The 14508-nt window shown below is 38.9% G+C and overlaps 1 protein-coding gene across 1 annotated transcript in view; it reads right to left on the bottom strand.

Moving 5' to 3' along the window:
* The window catches only part of MDFIC2 (MyoD family inhibitor domain containing 2), a 171507-nt gene extending 161840 nt beyond the window's left edge, over positions 1-9667 (bottom strand). The window contains exons 1-2 of the mRNA XM_036737625.1: positions 9558-9667; positions 8791-8878 (exon numbers count right to left, since the gene is read on the bottom strand). Coding sequence (XP_036593520.1) covers positions 8791-8878 — 88 coding nt within the window. The 5' untranslated portion in view covers positions 9558-9667. The remainder of the gene's footprint in view (positions 1-8790; positions 8879-9557) is intronic.
* Positions 9668-14508: the final 4841 nt, after the last annotated feature.

Below are 14508 nucleotides of genomic sequence, written 5' to 3'. Positions count from 1 at the left end.
TTATTAGCAACCAGAAATGAAACAGAACCATCACCCCATATTCTTTTGTAACTATCTCTGCAATGCAACAAATTAAGAGATCCAAATATTTTCTCCTCCATTCATATTGTTGCTGTTGTTCGGTTGTTGCGTCTGACTCTTTGTGACACTATTTGGGGTTTCTTGGCAATGATACTAGAGTGGTTTGCCATTTCCTTCTCCAGTTCATTTTACAGATGAGGAAACTGAGGCAAGTGGTGAAATGACTTGCCCAGGGTCACACAGTAACTGTCTGAGACCAGATTGGAACTCAGGAAGATGAGTCTTCCTGACCTGAGGGCTGGTTCTCTATCCACTGCACTACCTAGCTGGTCTTCCACTAGTATTAGTAAGCATTAATTATATACATGCATTATACAAGGTACTGTACTAGGCCTTAGGGATCAAAAGACAAAAATGTCAGTCACCTGGCATTTATGAAGCACCAAGTGTTAGTCAATAATCAACAAATATTTTTAAAGCACTGTGATAAGGGCTGCAGATACAAAAATGCAAAAAGAAATTTCTCTGCTTTCAAATGGCTCATAAGTCTAATAGTGGAGTAACATGCTAATACCAATGAAAACCAAACTATATACAAGATATATGGGGGTAGCCTCAGATAGAAGTCACTAAGATTAAGAAGTACTGGGAAAGGCATCTTGCAGAAGGTTAAATTTGAGTTGAAACTTGAAAAAATATCCAGGAGAGAGAGCATTCCAGGCATGGGGTAGAAGTAGCAAAAATGCTCAGGGTTAGGGCATGGGGCATTATTTGTGAGGAATGGCAAGGAGGCCAGTGTCATTGGACCATCAGTACATGGAGAGGAGTAAGGTGTAAGATGGCTGGAAAGGGAGAAATTGGAAGAGGTCGGGTTGTGAAGAGATTTGAAAAAAAAGAAAGAATTCTATATTTGATCCTAGAAGTATCAGGGAGCCACTGGAGTTTACTAAATGAGGGAAGGGTGTGATATGGTCAGACTGGTGTTTTAGGAAGATTACTTTGACATTTTAGTGGAGGATAGGCTGAACTGAGGACTAAGGTAGGGAGACTAACTAGGAGGCTTTCACAGTTGTCCAGGCATGAGGTGATGAAGGCCTGAAACAGGATAGTGGTAGTGTCAGATAAGAGAAGGGGGCATGCACAAGAGATGTAATCAAGGTAGAAATGAGAGAACTTAACAACCAAGTAGATTTGGGGGATGAGAGAGTGGGGAGTCAAGTACATCTAGTACAGCATGGGTGATTGGAAAATTGAGGCTACCATTGAGAGTAATAGAAAGATTAGAAACAGAGTAGGGAAAGATGGGGGAAGATAATGATTTCAGGTGTTGACGTTTTTATTTTAAGATGTCTATAGGCCATTCAGTTTGAGCTATTTGAAAGGTATTTGGAGGTGTGAGGATGGAGATCTGGAGAGGAGATCGTATCAAGGAGAAGAGAGTGCTTTACACTGTCAAAGGCTGCAAAGAGGTCAAGAAGATGGAGGATCGAGAAGAGGCCATTGGGTTTAATGATTAAGAGATCATTGGTAACTTTGAAGAGGATAGTTTTAGTTGAATGACAATGTCACAAATTGGACTGCAGGGAGTTAAGAGAGAGGAGAGGAAGTGGAAGTAGACATTGCAGTTGGAATTCTAAAGGAGTTTAGCCATGAGAGGGAGGCAAGATATAGGATGATAGCTAGTGGGGACAGACTGATCAAGGGAGAGGTTTTTGAGGATGGAGGAGACATGGGTATGTGTAAGCAGTAGGGAAGCAGCCAGTTTATAGGAAGATATTGAATATTAATGAGAGTAGGGATGAGAGAGGGGGCAATCTATTGGAAAAGGGGGGGCAGAATTAAGTTATTTGAGCATGTAGAGGGGTTTGCCATGGCAAGAAGGTCTACCTTATCATGTGAAACAGAGTTGAAGGAGGAGGTAGGAGCAAAAGGCACCTAAATGATATGAGATGAAGAACAGGGGAGAAATAGAAACTCTGAGGATGACCTCAATTTTCTTGGTGAAATAAAAAGCAAGGTTCTAAGCTGAGAAATTGATATAAGGGGAGCTGTGGGAGACTTGAGAAGGGATGAAAAGATTTTCCCCTCAAACCTTAGGGAATTATTGTTAGTGAGATGGCAAATTGATTCTGGAGGGATAAGAGGATTGCCTTGCTGCAGTGATGGCCCAGTTGAGATCAGGCAACATAATCTTGTCATTAGCCAAGTTGGCACAGCTTTCTGATTTTCTTCAGCTTTCTTAAGCAGAATGAGACTAGGAGCAAAGGCAGCAAATGTTGGGAGCAATCCAAAGGGCTTGGAAGGTAAGATCTTTACCGGGACAAAGGGGCAAAACTGGGGTGTTGAGTTGAACTTTTTCACTAAGAAGCATGAGGTAGGGGATGAAATGTCTCATATCAGGAGCATCAAGCAAGCTAGTCTAGTGGGAACGTGGAGTGTGCAGAGGGTTCTAAATGGTGTGATAGCTGTGTCAGCAAGGCCCAAACCATTGCTCCTGACTCCATAGCAGAACTTCCTCATACTTGAAATTCTGTCACCTATCTTGTCTTTGCCCCGTCCAGCCTCCACACCTGAAATGCCCTGCCCCCTCACCTCTGTCTCTTAGGTTCACTGGATTCTTTCAAACCTAGGTAAAATTCTACCTTCTATAAGAGGCCTTTCCCTGTTTCCTAACCACTAATATCTTCCTCCTCAGATGGTCTTCCCTCTACCCTATGTCTTGTAGTACCTAGTTATTCACATATTGCCTCTACTACTAAAATATACTTCTTTAAGGGCAGGGATGGTTTTTTTTTTGTTTTTTTTTTTTTTTTTTTTTTTGCCAAGGGAAAAGACGAAGTTTATTAAGGATGTGCCATAACGGGTTATCTTAAGAAATCCCACCCTTTGTGATGCCTGTTTTCACAAGCAGGCCAGATTCAATCTACTGAGCTAGATTGAATCTGAGTGCCTTCATGGAGACAAGATGAGACTTATATACACAAAGATTGTGGGAGGGATTGAGGGGAGATCTGGGGTGACTAGAGGAGGGGTTTAGGGAGGGTCTTGAGGAGGAGTCTAAGGAGGAGCTTGATGGGACTGGGATGAGATCAGACTCCAGGATGAGGTCAGAGTCCAGGGTGGGAAATAGCTGAAGGCTACCTGCAGGAGTTTCCCAATTCCCTAGCACAAAGAGAATTGAAAGAATCTGGCATACCCTTCTGGATGGGGCATCTGTCCATGTCTTCCATGCTTCAGAAGCTGTGCCTAGGTTCATGGCCTCCAAAATAACCACTGGACTGAGAACCACCTGACAGCATCAGGCTTCAGTCTTGGCTGGAGAAGAACTTGAGATTAGCAGTATTCATGGTCAGGGAACCAAATGAAGAGGTTTGGGGTTGAGGGGTGCTTGACACCCCAAAGTACCAACATGCCAGGTCCTGCCAAAAGAATTCAACTCAAGCCTTCTCAGCCAAGGGAAAAGACAAAGTTTATTAAAGGTTTGCCATAATGTGTTGTCTTAAGAAATCCCACCCTTTGTGATGCCTGTTTTCACAAGCAGGCCAAATTCAGTCTACTGTGCTACATTGAATCTGAGCAGGCAGGGATGTTTTTGCCTTTCTTTATGTTCCAAGCTCTTAGTACAGCCATGGATAAGTAAGTTCTTAAAGGCCTGTTGACTGACTGCCTATGCCAGAGGGTCCTATGTTATAATGAAGCAATAATTCTGTACAAAGTGATTTGAGGAATTCAAACCCAATTTCTTAAAGTGCAAGATACTCCTCCTGTGACTCCAAACATGTTAGCCATATTACTTTGGATCAAGCCTTAAGGCAGAGCCCATTATTTATAAAAGCACAGATTCACGCTACCATTTTCCCTCTTGAATGGGGAAAAAAGGCATTTGTGTTCTAAAACTAACTCATCCTGCTAATTCCCAATTAAGATGTTGTCATCGAGCATCTGGCTCAATTCCCATTTATGAAATACAGTAAACATAATTTGAGCGTAGCTTAAATGAAGTGTCCAAATGGGATAGAGCAGGTCACCTGGGAAATTAGATTTTTGAGATTATGAGTATAAAATGCCCAAGTTGTACTTCACTGGCAAGTTTTTTAAAACAATTCTTTTTCAAAGAAAATCTTTGACTGATTTATCAGTTTCAGTGGGACTCAAGCATGAGATTTTGAAAGGGGCAATCTAGCAGAGTAAATTTTTGGAGCTGGAGTTAGAAAGATGTCTTTAGCGCTGTTGATGTGTAGTTGTGTCCAACTCCTCATGAATCCATTTGGGGTTTTCTTAGCAAAGATATTGGAGTAGTTTGTCATTTCCTTCTCTAGCTCATTTTACAGATGAGGCAACTGAGGTAAACAGGGTTAAGTGACTTGCCCAGGATCACACAGCTAGTAGGTGTCTGAGGCTAGATTGAACTCAGGTTTTTCCTGATTCTGGGCCCAGTGCTCTAGCCACTGTGCCACCTAGCTGCCTAGAATAATGTCTAGGTCTACCTTAAAGTTGGTGCCTCCTTTCTGATATTAATTCCAATTTATTCTGTATGTATCTTGTATAAACATGAGTGTTTATAATTATACTGTGAGCTCCTTGAGAGCAAGGAATATTTTTGCTGTTCTTTGCATCCTTAATGCTTACCGTAGTTCTCGGCACATAGTAGGCACTTAAAAAATGCTTGTTTACTCGACCCCATATGGGCTGAAACTTTGCATCTGACACGAGGAATATGCCCACCAGGCAGTTTAATCTCTCTGAGCCTAGTATCCTTTTCTAGAGGATTAGGTTAATAATTCCTGTAGTTCTTTTATTAGGTGAAAATGTGATAACGAATATAAATTACTCAGTAAATATCTATTTTTATTGTCATTATTAAAACCTGGAGGAAAAAATAAGACTTCAAAAATGAGGATTTCTACAGAATTTGAAGTTAAAGAAACTCCAGCCCACTAAGAATGCACCCATTCTTATGTTCAAATAGTTGGGTTTTACCAAAATAACTGGGTTATATACCAAATAGCTGAAAGGAGATTTTGGTCCCACCTTAGGAAAAATTTTCTACTCCCACATTCATTTTTAAAGTATTCAAAATAGACAGGGCCATCTCTAATTGTACTGATCTTTATCTTGCCGCTGTACCCAGATGGCTCTGAAGGAAAAAATGAGGCTGGTGACTTTGCACAGCCTTGCTCACTTAAATCCAAATCACTGGCAAATCATGGCATCATCTTCCTGATGTCGTGGCCCTCTTCAAGAAGGAAGGACAAACAACAACATTTTAAATAGAAGCCATAAAAATGACGCTAAATGACAATGTGGTTAAGTAAAAGTACCTTTGTCTATTTAAAAAGTTTCAGAGAATTTCCAACCATACAGTTTCAATCATTTCATTCAGAGAGAAATACATAGACATCCAGCATGGGTCAATGGGTGGACTTGGAGTTTAAGAACCTATATTTGGATCGTGTCTTTGTTGCTACTTGGGGGTCCTCGAGTAAGACATTTAACCAATTTGAATCTTCTTTGCTTCATTTGTGAAATTAAGAGATTCCGCTCCACATCTGAGAGTCCTTCTAGTTCTAACTCCATGATCCTACAATCTTTATGCCAATGCTGCCTTCAGGAACGATAGCCATCCTCAAGACTAAGACACTAGGACAGTCAAGGAGACCTAGTGTCACCATGTAGAGACATTCTGAAACTTTACAAAAACTATAGTTTTCAGTTTGTTGTAGCATGGAAAATGTTATTAAGAAAGGAATGTGAGAGATGGGTAGATGGTATAGAGAAAGGATACATGCAGTGGAAGCCATCCTGGAGACACAGCTTTTTATTCTAAGCAGGTATTGTTGTGAAGTTCAATTTCACAAGGGTTTCTCCCAAGCTGTAACTTTCTTGACATGTCTCTTTATCCTATGTGATTTAGTCACTGTTCTTCTGATCCTTTCATTATGGAATATTGTATTCTCTTCCAACTGATAAGATTATCTTTTATGATGGAAACACTTAAGAGCTGTTACTAATAGACCTAAGACATGTATAAGATCTTAGTCAAGGTATGATACTTGTATCTAGGTAGTAATGAAAATTGATTGTTTGTTAGTTTTCCTTAAACTACTTTGTAACATTGAAGAGTAATAAGAGAAAACAATAAATACTATGTTTAGTTTCTGGTATTTTTTTTTTTTTTTGAGACTTGTGATTTCACCGGTAAAAGGTGGAAACTTCCAGTGGAGATAGGCAGCTGTTCTGCAACTTACAGATTTATAGAGCTGCCAAAGTACTCAGATCAATCGATATATGGATGAAAGGTAGGTAGAAAGATGGGGGTAGCAATGGATAGAGTGCCAGACCTGGAGTTAAGAAGTCTCCTCTTCCTGAGTCCAAATCTTGTTTCAGACACGTACTAGCTGTGTGATCCTGGCTGGGCAAGTCATGCAACCCTGTTTGCCTCAGTTTCCTTACCTGTAAATCAGCTGGAGAAGGAAATGGCAAACCACTCCAATATCTTTGCCAAGAAATACCCCAAATGGGGTCATGAAGAGTTGTATATGACTGAAATGACTCAGCAACAACAATAGAGATAGATAGAAAGATAGATAGATAGATACATAGATAGATAGAAAGATGCATACATACATGAAAGCTAGAACACTTATTAAGTACTTATTATGTGCCAGGCACTGTCCTAAGTACGGGAAATTAAAATATAAGAAAGTAAGATATTATTTGCCCTCAAGCAATTTATATGAAGATGGAAACACATAAAGGAAAGCTGGAGGAAGATATGGTGGAGATTGCTGATGGCAAGGAATTTGTGAAGATGTCCAGGTCCTGACAGGAAAAGCTGAAAGGTCCCTTATCAGAACCTGGTCACTCAGAACAGAGTTCAAGTGTGAAGCAGGATGTTGCAGGAATGGAGAACATTAATGAAGACCAAAGTATAAGGCAGCATCACAAGGTGTGCACGTGGTTAAATGCCAGGAAAATCTGGTTTCTGATAAGATAATGAGATCTATCAGAGTTGGGCAACCTAGTGATTGGCTCAGGGTCACACAGTTTATGTAAGAGACAGTATTTAAACACAAATCTGCCTGAGACTAGCTCTCTATATCCACTATTTCATGCTGTCCCTTCCTGTTATGCTCTCTGTGTGTGTCTCTGTGTCTCTCTCTCTCTATCTCTCTCTGCATCTGTCTGTCTCTGTCTCTCTCATAGGAGTTTTCAAACTGTAATCTGTGAAATCCCAAGTATGCCACAGATATATTGCAGGGGATCCATGTACTTGGATTGGGGGTAAATGCATCTTTATTTAAATACAAGTGGTTTCTTTTATAATCTTATGTATTTTATTTTATGCATTTTAAAACATTCTTTCAAGAAGCATCCATGGGCTTTATCAGACTGTCCAAGGGGGCCATGACACAAAAATGTTACGAGCCCCTAAACTCCAGGGAACATAACATGGTATAGTGTACAGAATGTGGTGCTTAGCATGAGAAAAGCTAGGACTCTAATCCTGCCTCTGATGCACACACTAGCCTGGAAATGCGGGCAAGTCACTTATAATAATAAATAATATTTATAGAGTACCTACTATGTGCCAGGCATTGAGCTAAGCACTGTACAAATATTATATCATTTGATCCTCAAGACAACACCAGGGAGATAGGTGCGATGATTATCCCCATTTTACACCTGAAGAAACTGAGGCTAAGTGACTTGCCCAGGGTCACACAGCTAGCAAGTTTTGAGCTCAGGTCTTCCTGACTCAAAGTCAGGAACTCTATTCCCTGTGCCACCTAGCTTTATGTGCCTTAGACAAATCCCAAAGAGTTATCTACCAAGGCATAAATCAATGAATGAAAATGCATTTATTAAGCACTTACTGTTTTCTAGGCCTGATACTCAACATAGAGTTTTCATAGATAATTGTCATAGATAGGTTGTGTTGTACAGTGGAGGAAGAAACTCCCAAACCAGTAGTTCCTCGTACTGACAAAATCCTTTCCCATTTTTTTGCAGGTACATATGTGTGCTTATATATGTGTTTGGGTATATGTATTCCCCCACACAATACACACACACACACACACACACACACACATATTCAGCTATATAATAGAGATGAAGATACCTATTTCCACAGGTATATAAATAGTTATACTATGAAACCATATCGATTTATATGTATATTTCAAGCCATGTATTACGTACACTTTGGTAGCTACCTCATTCTCCCCCTGGGAAAGAGCTGCTCTAATTGCAGTGAATGGTGATTCTATTTGTAGACTTCAGAGCCTACTGTATATGTGGTTTGCACAGTTAAGAAAAGAAAGTGTCTTTGCTACTCCTCAAGCTATTTAGCTTCCCTGAGAAATACAAAGGAAAGAAAACTTGCACGAGAAATTCAATTGCAATTGTGCTTATATACATCATGCACAGAGACTGACTGATGATAACGAGGCCACTGTGGGTTTTGTTTTTTCCAAATAAAGGCAAAGAAAATGATCTTTGATTTTCTTGGGATACAGGAATTGCAATATTTTATTACCAGGGATGCAGAAAAGCACCAATTTAGGACGTGTTATTACAAATGAAATAAAACAAATCAATAAAACAGTAAAAAAAAAACTACCTCCTCCCCCCCACACACAGACATACACACAGGAACTTTGTGGCTAAGTAGATTCTCTTTCTCCCTGCTTTCTCTTAAGCCATCTTTGGATAAACAAAAGATAATTTTAAGCTAATGAAAAACCACCAAAAATGTGAACTTACCTTCATTCAACCAAGAAATATTATTTTTATCATTTTCAAAATTCTCTGCTGCTCTGATTTTTATCTTTTCCAGCTCAGTTTCTGACATCTGAGTGAAAACAGAATTGATGAAATAAAAAGTTTCATTAACATCCAAAATTCACAATATTGAGTCTCTCCTCCACTGTATCTTTATCCTTAGCTGCATTTTTTTGTTCATTGCCTAACATTCAAACTCTTATAATGCTATCCACTAGTATCGTTCTTAATGCTTTTTAAAATGTTAAATAATTTGTATATCTAGTTACAGTCTTTGGCAACATAAACTGCTATAAATTGTTACAAATGAGCTCAGTGATAAATTCCTAGCCTCGGAGGACAACTCATATACATCTAGCCACAGGATTGCAAAATGATGCATGCTCTGGTTTAATGGGATTCTTAGGTCTCAGTAAGGCAAAGCAGGCTGCAAAATGGAATATAATAAGGTAAACAGTGATAAAAATCACAAAAGAAACTTTAACAGTGTGTGACCCTCCCACACAGACACCCCGGGATAACCTTTAGTTATCACTTTCAGCATCGTATTTAGCCTCACGAGAACGAAACCTAAAATATGCCAAGTTACTGTAGTTAAGGTATTACTAAGAGAAAGTGATTGAATGCATCCAGTCCCTTGAACTTGACTTTCAATGTTCTTAGTCAGACAGGACTGTCCACTCTTCATGTCAAGGATGTGCTATACTTCCTAGGAACCCAAACACCCTAAAGTACCCTCAGCTGTTTACCTGGTTGTTCCAAGATGAGGAGACAGTGGGAAGAAGGAGGAGGAGGAATTGGGAGCTTTGGAGCTGGTTCTTGTCGTAGACTCCCTTGTTTTCTGTGGGTGTCCAGCATTCCCTCACACTGACAGAAGTGAGCAGAAGAGCAAGTACACTCCCTGCCTCCCTCCCTTTGTCCCTCCCTCCCTCCCTGTGTGGTGCTAAGTCTGTAAAGCTGCCAGAGCCATCCCAGTGACTGCTGAGAGCTGGATTTTTTTAAAGTTCTTATTAAGCCTTGGCATTCAAGCAGAGTGAAAACCAATTTGACGGTGACTATTTATTGAAATGCCACACGACCAAGTAGGATATACCAAATAGACTCTTTTGCTACTGGCTTAGAGTTAGGATAACCCAGGGTGAAATATTCCAGGAAATAGAGAAGGGAAATATCAGTCCCTCCTCCTCCCCAAACAAACAACAACAAACACAACTAATTATAGATTATTTTGCCTGAAATAAAATTAGGGAAAATACCAGGAAATGATAGAACTAGGAGTTTACCATGCAATTAATTAGTCTTTTAGGCAACAATCTCCCAAATTCATCATGGATGACAGTTTGAATAGAAATGTGAAGTTGGTGATACTTTCTAGGAAATCTCCAAAAATACTTACCTAATTATTGAGCACATCGGGGCTGCTTATAAGGAAATTTCATTCATTTGCAAACTCCATTTTCTCCTTGTGTATTTCCTCAAGTGGTTTAGATTATTGGTTTAGTTTAACATGGTTGCCTGAGGCAAGGGGGAAAGGATAGGGCATTTGACTTCAAGAATTTGAAGGGATTACACATGAAGAGTGATTGAACTTTTTTTGGAGGTTCTGAAGGGTTATTGTTGTTCATCCTTCATTTTTGAAGGGGACCAATGATATCATAGCATTGGGATAAAATAGCAGATGATGGATCATGTCTTAACTTGTGCATGAATTGTATGTAAGTGAGGCAGAGTTGTGCAAAGTTGTCACTCTTTCTTCCAGAGTCACTGAAGTCCAGTGATAGGACAAAAGTCAAGATGACTGGCAATGGCCCAGGATGCAGTGGATAACCTTGTAGTCTTGGATGTCTGACCAAGCTCTAAGAGCTCCACAGCTTCTGCTTCAGTCACCATCGTGGCTATTGGAATAAATTGTTTTCATCTGCCCATTCTGCCAGGAGAAGTCTTCACATGCTTGGGGTAAACTTCCCTCTAACACATCAATGAGTTTGAGGCCTATCAGCTACCTTCAACTTGGTTTAGCCCATCTGCTGAGATGGTTTTACCAGGTGTAGTTACTGAGCGTGCTACAGCTTCTTGGAGACATTGGTGAGAGTTAAGTGACAAGTGGCCACCAAAGGTGGAAAGCAGCCCTGAAAAGGGCTTGGCAAGCCCTCATACCAAAGGTACTGGTGTTCCCTAAACACCATAAATGGATAGCAATTGAAAAGACTCAAATTTAGCTTTGATGTTAGGAAACACTTATTAACAATTAGAGTGGTCCTAAAGTGGACCTCAAAAGAGGAGGGGGTTTCCTCTCCCTAGGGATTTGTAAATAAAGGCTTGATCACTTGTAGGCAATGTGGATGAGAACTGTATATCTCCAATGCTTTGCATTGTATTGGCACAATGTAAGTACCTAATAAATACTTGATTGATTGATTGGATAGGAGAAATGGAAAGGATTACATAAAATCTGGAAAATTATATATAGTGGTTTTGGTGATTCTAATCCATTATGTGACATGAAAAATATCTTTTGGTTTTTGTGATAGAAATAGTTTCTCAGAGATGCTGTATGGTTGTGAACCTTATAACACCAGGCACCCTGAACAATTAAAGATTGGTAACTCAAAGGACCGTGTAGAGAGGCAGGGTGGATAGAAGTAGGCTATATCATATTCCCAATGACAATTGACATTCGAGAAGTGGCATGATTCATCCTGATGGGATACATCATTGAGGAAAAGTATGCTCAGAAAAGCATGGTCATGTAGTCAAGATAAGAGATAATAAATGGACCAAATACATGCTGTTCTGTTAGCCAATAGAGGCAAAGGAATCTAGAGAGATGCTTCTATTTTACTGAATAGATACTCTATTGAGGAGCTATGAGAGAACATGAATAAGAATAGCAACACACAATGATAAATTTTGGATATTTTGCTGTCTCCATAGATGCAGGGATATCCACATTGATAAGGTTATAGATACATTGAAGTATTGAATTTTTTTCTTGTATTTATCTTTTGTCATCTATGGCTCGATTTTTTGTTACTATACTAATTTCTTACTCTTCATTCATTCTCCATTATTTGTTATTAGCATTTATCATCTTTGAAATTAATTTTCTCTTTAGGGTACTATTTTTCTAATTTAGTAAGGCCTTTATGGCTCTTTACAGGATTATAGAAGCATAGGATCATAGATTTAAAGATGGATGGGACCTCAGATACCATCTAGTCTTACCCATTCATTTCAGAGATGGGAAAACTGAGGCCCAGAGAGGCTCAGTGACTTGTTTAGAATCACAGCAATGGTCAGTGTGAGAGTCTGGATTTGAACCTAGTTTTTTTTTTTTCAATTAAGCCAGTTTTCTTTCTGTCTTTGGCACTGTCTTCTAGAGCATCAGAATTAAATTCAAATAGCAATGGGAGCCACTAAATCATATATGAGGATGCCTGGTAGCTTCATATAGATTTAGAAAACCACATATTAACATTATCTATATTCTAGTTTATCTTTATTTTGATAAATATTTTCCAAGTATATTTTGATCCAATTCTGCCCCACTGCCCACTCAGGAATATTGTGACAAGCTGAGTGTTTGACCCCTCTTTTCTAGAGTATCAAAAACATGTTTTAGTATAACAAAAATTTAATTTGTCATAAACCACTTAAACCACTGTATTTGTTTCTCTATCATGAAATTATTACATAAATCAGGTTTTAATTATCTATATTAACTCTGGGGTCACCAGATACTAAATTGCAACCCCCAATATTAAATTGTAACCTCTTTGAAGTAAAGGACTATCAGCTTTAGCCTTGTCTTAAGACATAGAGCAAGTGGTGGGGTTACAGAGCATATAGTTTTGAATTGAATTAATGAGTTGATCAGCAAAGACAACAAATAGATTGGACTCTTAAGGGCCTGTCCTTAGTCAGCTATGTTCCACTACTGAGTAGTGCTCTCTTTATGGACTGCAGTCCTCCATAATGATGTCAGCTTTTGAACCATCTGTTCAGACCCCTATCAATTACAAAATATGGTCAATACCATATTTTCTCATAAAATTTACAAGCTCCATTTCAGATGAACAGTAATCCAGACATTTAAAAATGTGTACAATTCTAAGAGGGGCTAATCATACATATATGACCCTTACTTATAAGCTGAAAACCACTTTATTTGACCAAGGAGCAAAAGAATATAGATGCCTATTCTCTTGGTAATGCTAATGGCCAAAGAAATTTCCTTGCAAAGTGGTTTTCATTTTTCCTATTTAAATTAATGAGCCAAAGAAGTCCTATCCAGGAATGTGGTCTTAAAGCTTGTGTTATCTTGCTTAAATGTGGTTTTGCTTACATTTGTTACTGCAGATACGATTTTATGTTCTATTCCCTTCATAATTTGATTCCATTTATTTTGGATCATGCATCAACATTTCCAGCTTCTAATCAAAATTTGATCTTAAAATAGAATCCTCGAGGGCAAGCTGCTCAGCATAGCCAAACAAAGATTAGACCAGACAAGAAGGTCATTGCATGTTTGGTATTCTTGTTACTGGTAAATAATAATAAGAGACATAAAGCGAGGCCAGGATCCTTTTTTGAAATAAGTAAATTTAGTTCATAGGCAAACGCTTAATACTTTACTTAAGTATTTTTTTGAAAAAAAAATCTCTATATGATGTTAAATTATTATATGCAAATTCCTAAAGAGATATTACCAAATCAGGTAATAGGATATACTAGAACAATGGTTCCCCAGATGTGATCTCTAAGTGGTCTATGAAGCTGGTCATACGGTAGATTGCACAAAAATTCAATGGTGACCTACCTAATTTAGGAGGCAGAATTTGAACACAGGTCTGTCTTTCTATCTCCAAGGCCAGCACTCTGCCAATCTTATCATAGCAATGATGCTCCACGAAGGCAGAAGTTGCAAGAATTGAAATTTGGGGTAGCAGAAGGTAGCAATATATATATGGGCCAAGAATTTTAAATCTAGAAGGCATATTAGTGACTCCCTCGATCATACTCTTATTTTAGAGATGGTGTGGGTCTAGGCCCAAGAGATATCTGTTAAATTGACTTGAATTAATTAGCTATGACTAGGAGAAATCCACAATTTAAATGAAAGTAAACCCTTTCCACCATATACTAGTGTAAGGGGAGAGAAGGAAAAGGTCTATTGATTGCGTAATGCCCCACCCTACTTGCCTTCATGATGTGGGAACTCTTCTTAAATTAATCTATGATTGATTTCTTAAAGTTCTAAGTAAAAGTCAGATCTTTCCTCATAGCCCCTTACTTCTAATTCCCTCTAAGGCTTCCCCATATATCCTATGTGTATCTTCTTTGTATGAAGTATTTGCATGTTGTCTCTCCCATTAGACTGTGAGTTCTTTGGCAGTAGGGACTGTTATTTGACTTTCTTAGTATCTCTGGTGCCTGCCACATAGTAGGGACTTTATAAATGCTTGTTGATTTAACCTGACTTGCCCTTTCCCCAGTTCTCCCTCCAGGTACCTAGCAATAGACATTATAATATATTTTACCCCATCTTTACCCACCAAATTCCAGTAACCTGAATTTTGCCTCAAACAAAAAGAAGCTGGGGTTAACTAGAGACTGACCAAAATGGAAATTGAGACTGAGAAACTAACCACTGCCTAAACATTGGAAATTTTCCCAAGTGGGGACTCAGAACAAATATGT

This window comes from Trichosurus vulpecula, chromosome 9 (genome assembly GCF_011100635.1).
Source record: "Trichosurus vulpecula isolate mTriVul1 chromosome 9, mTriVul1.pri, whole genome shotgun sequence".
In the NCBI taxonomy this organism is placed as follows: Eukaryota; Metazoa; Chordata; class Mammalia; order Diprotodontia; family Phalangeridae; genus Trichosurus; species Trichosurus vulpecula.
Note: the sequence above shows the minus strand (reverse complement) of the source record. Positions and strands in the feature narration are given on the sequence as shown.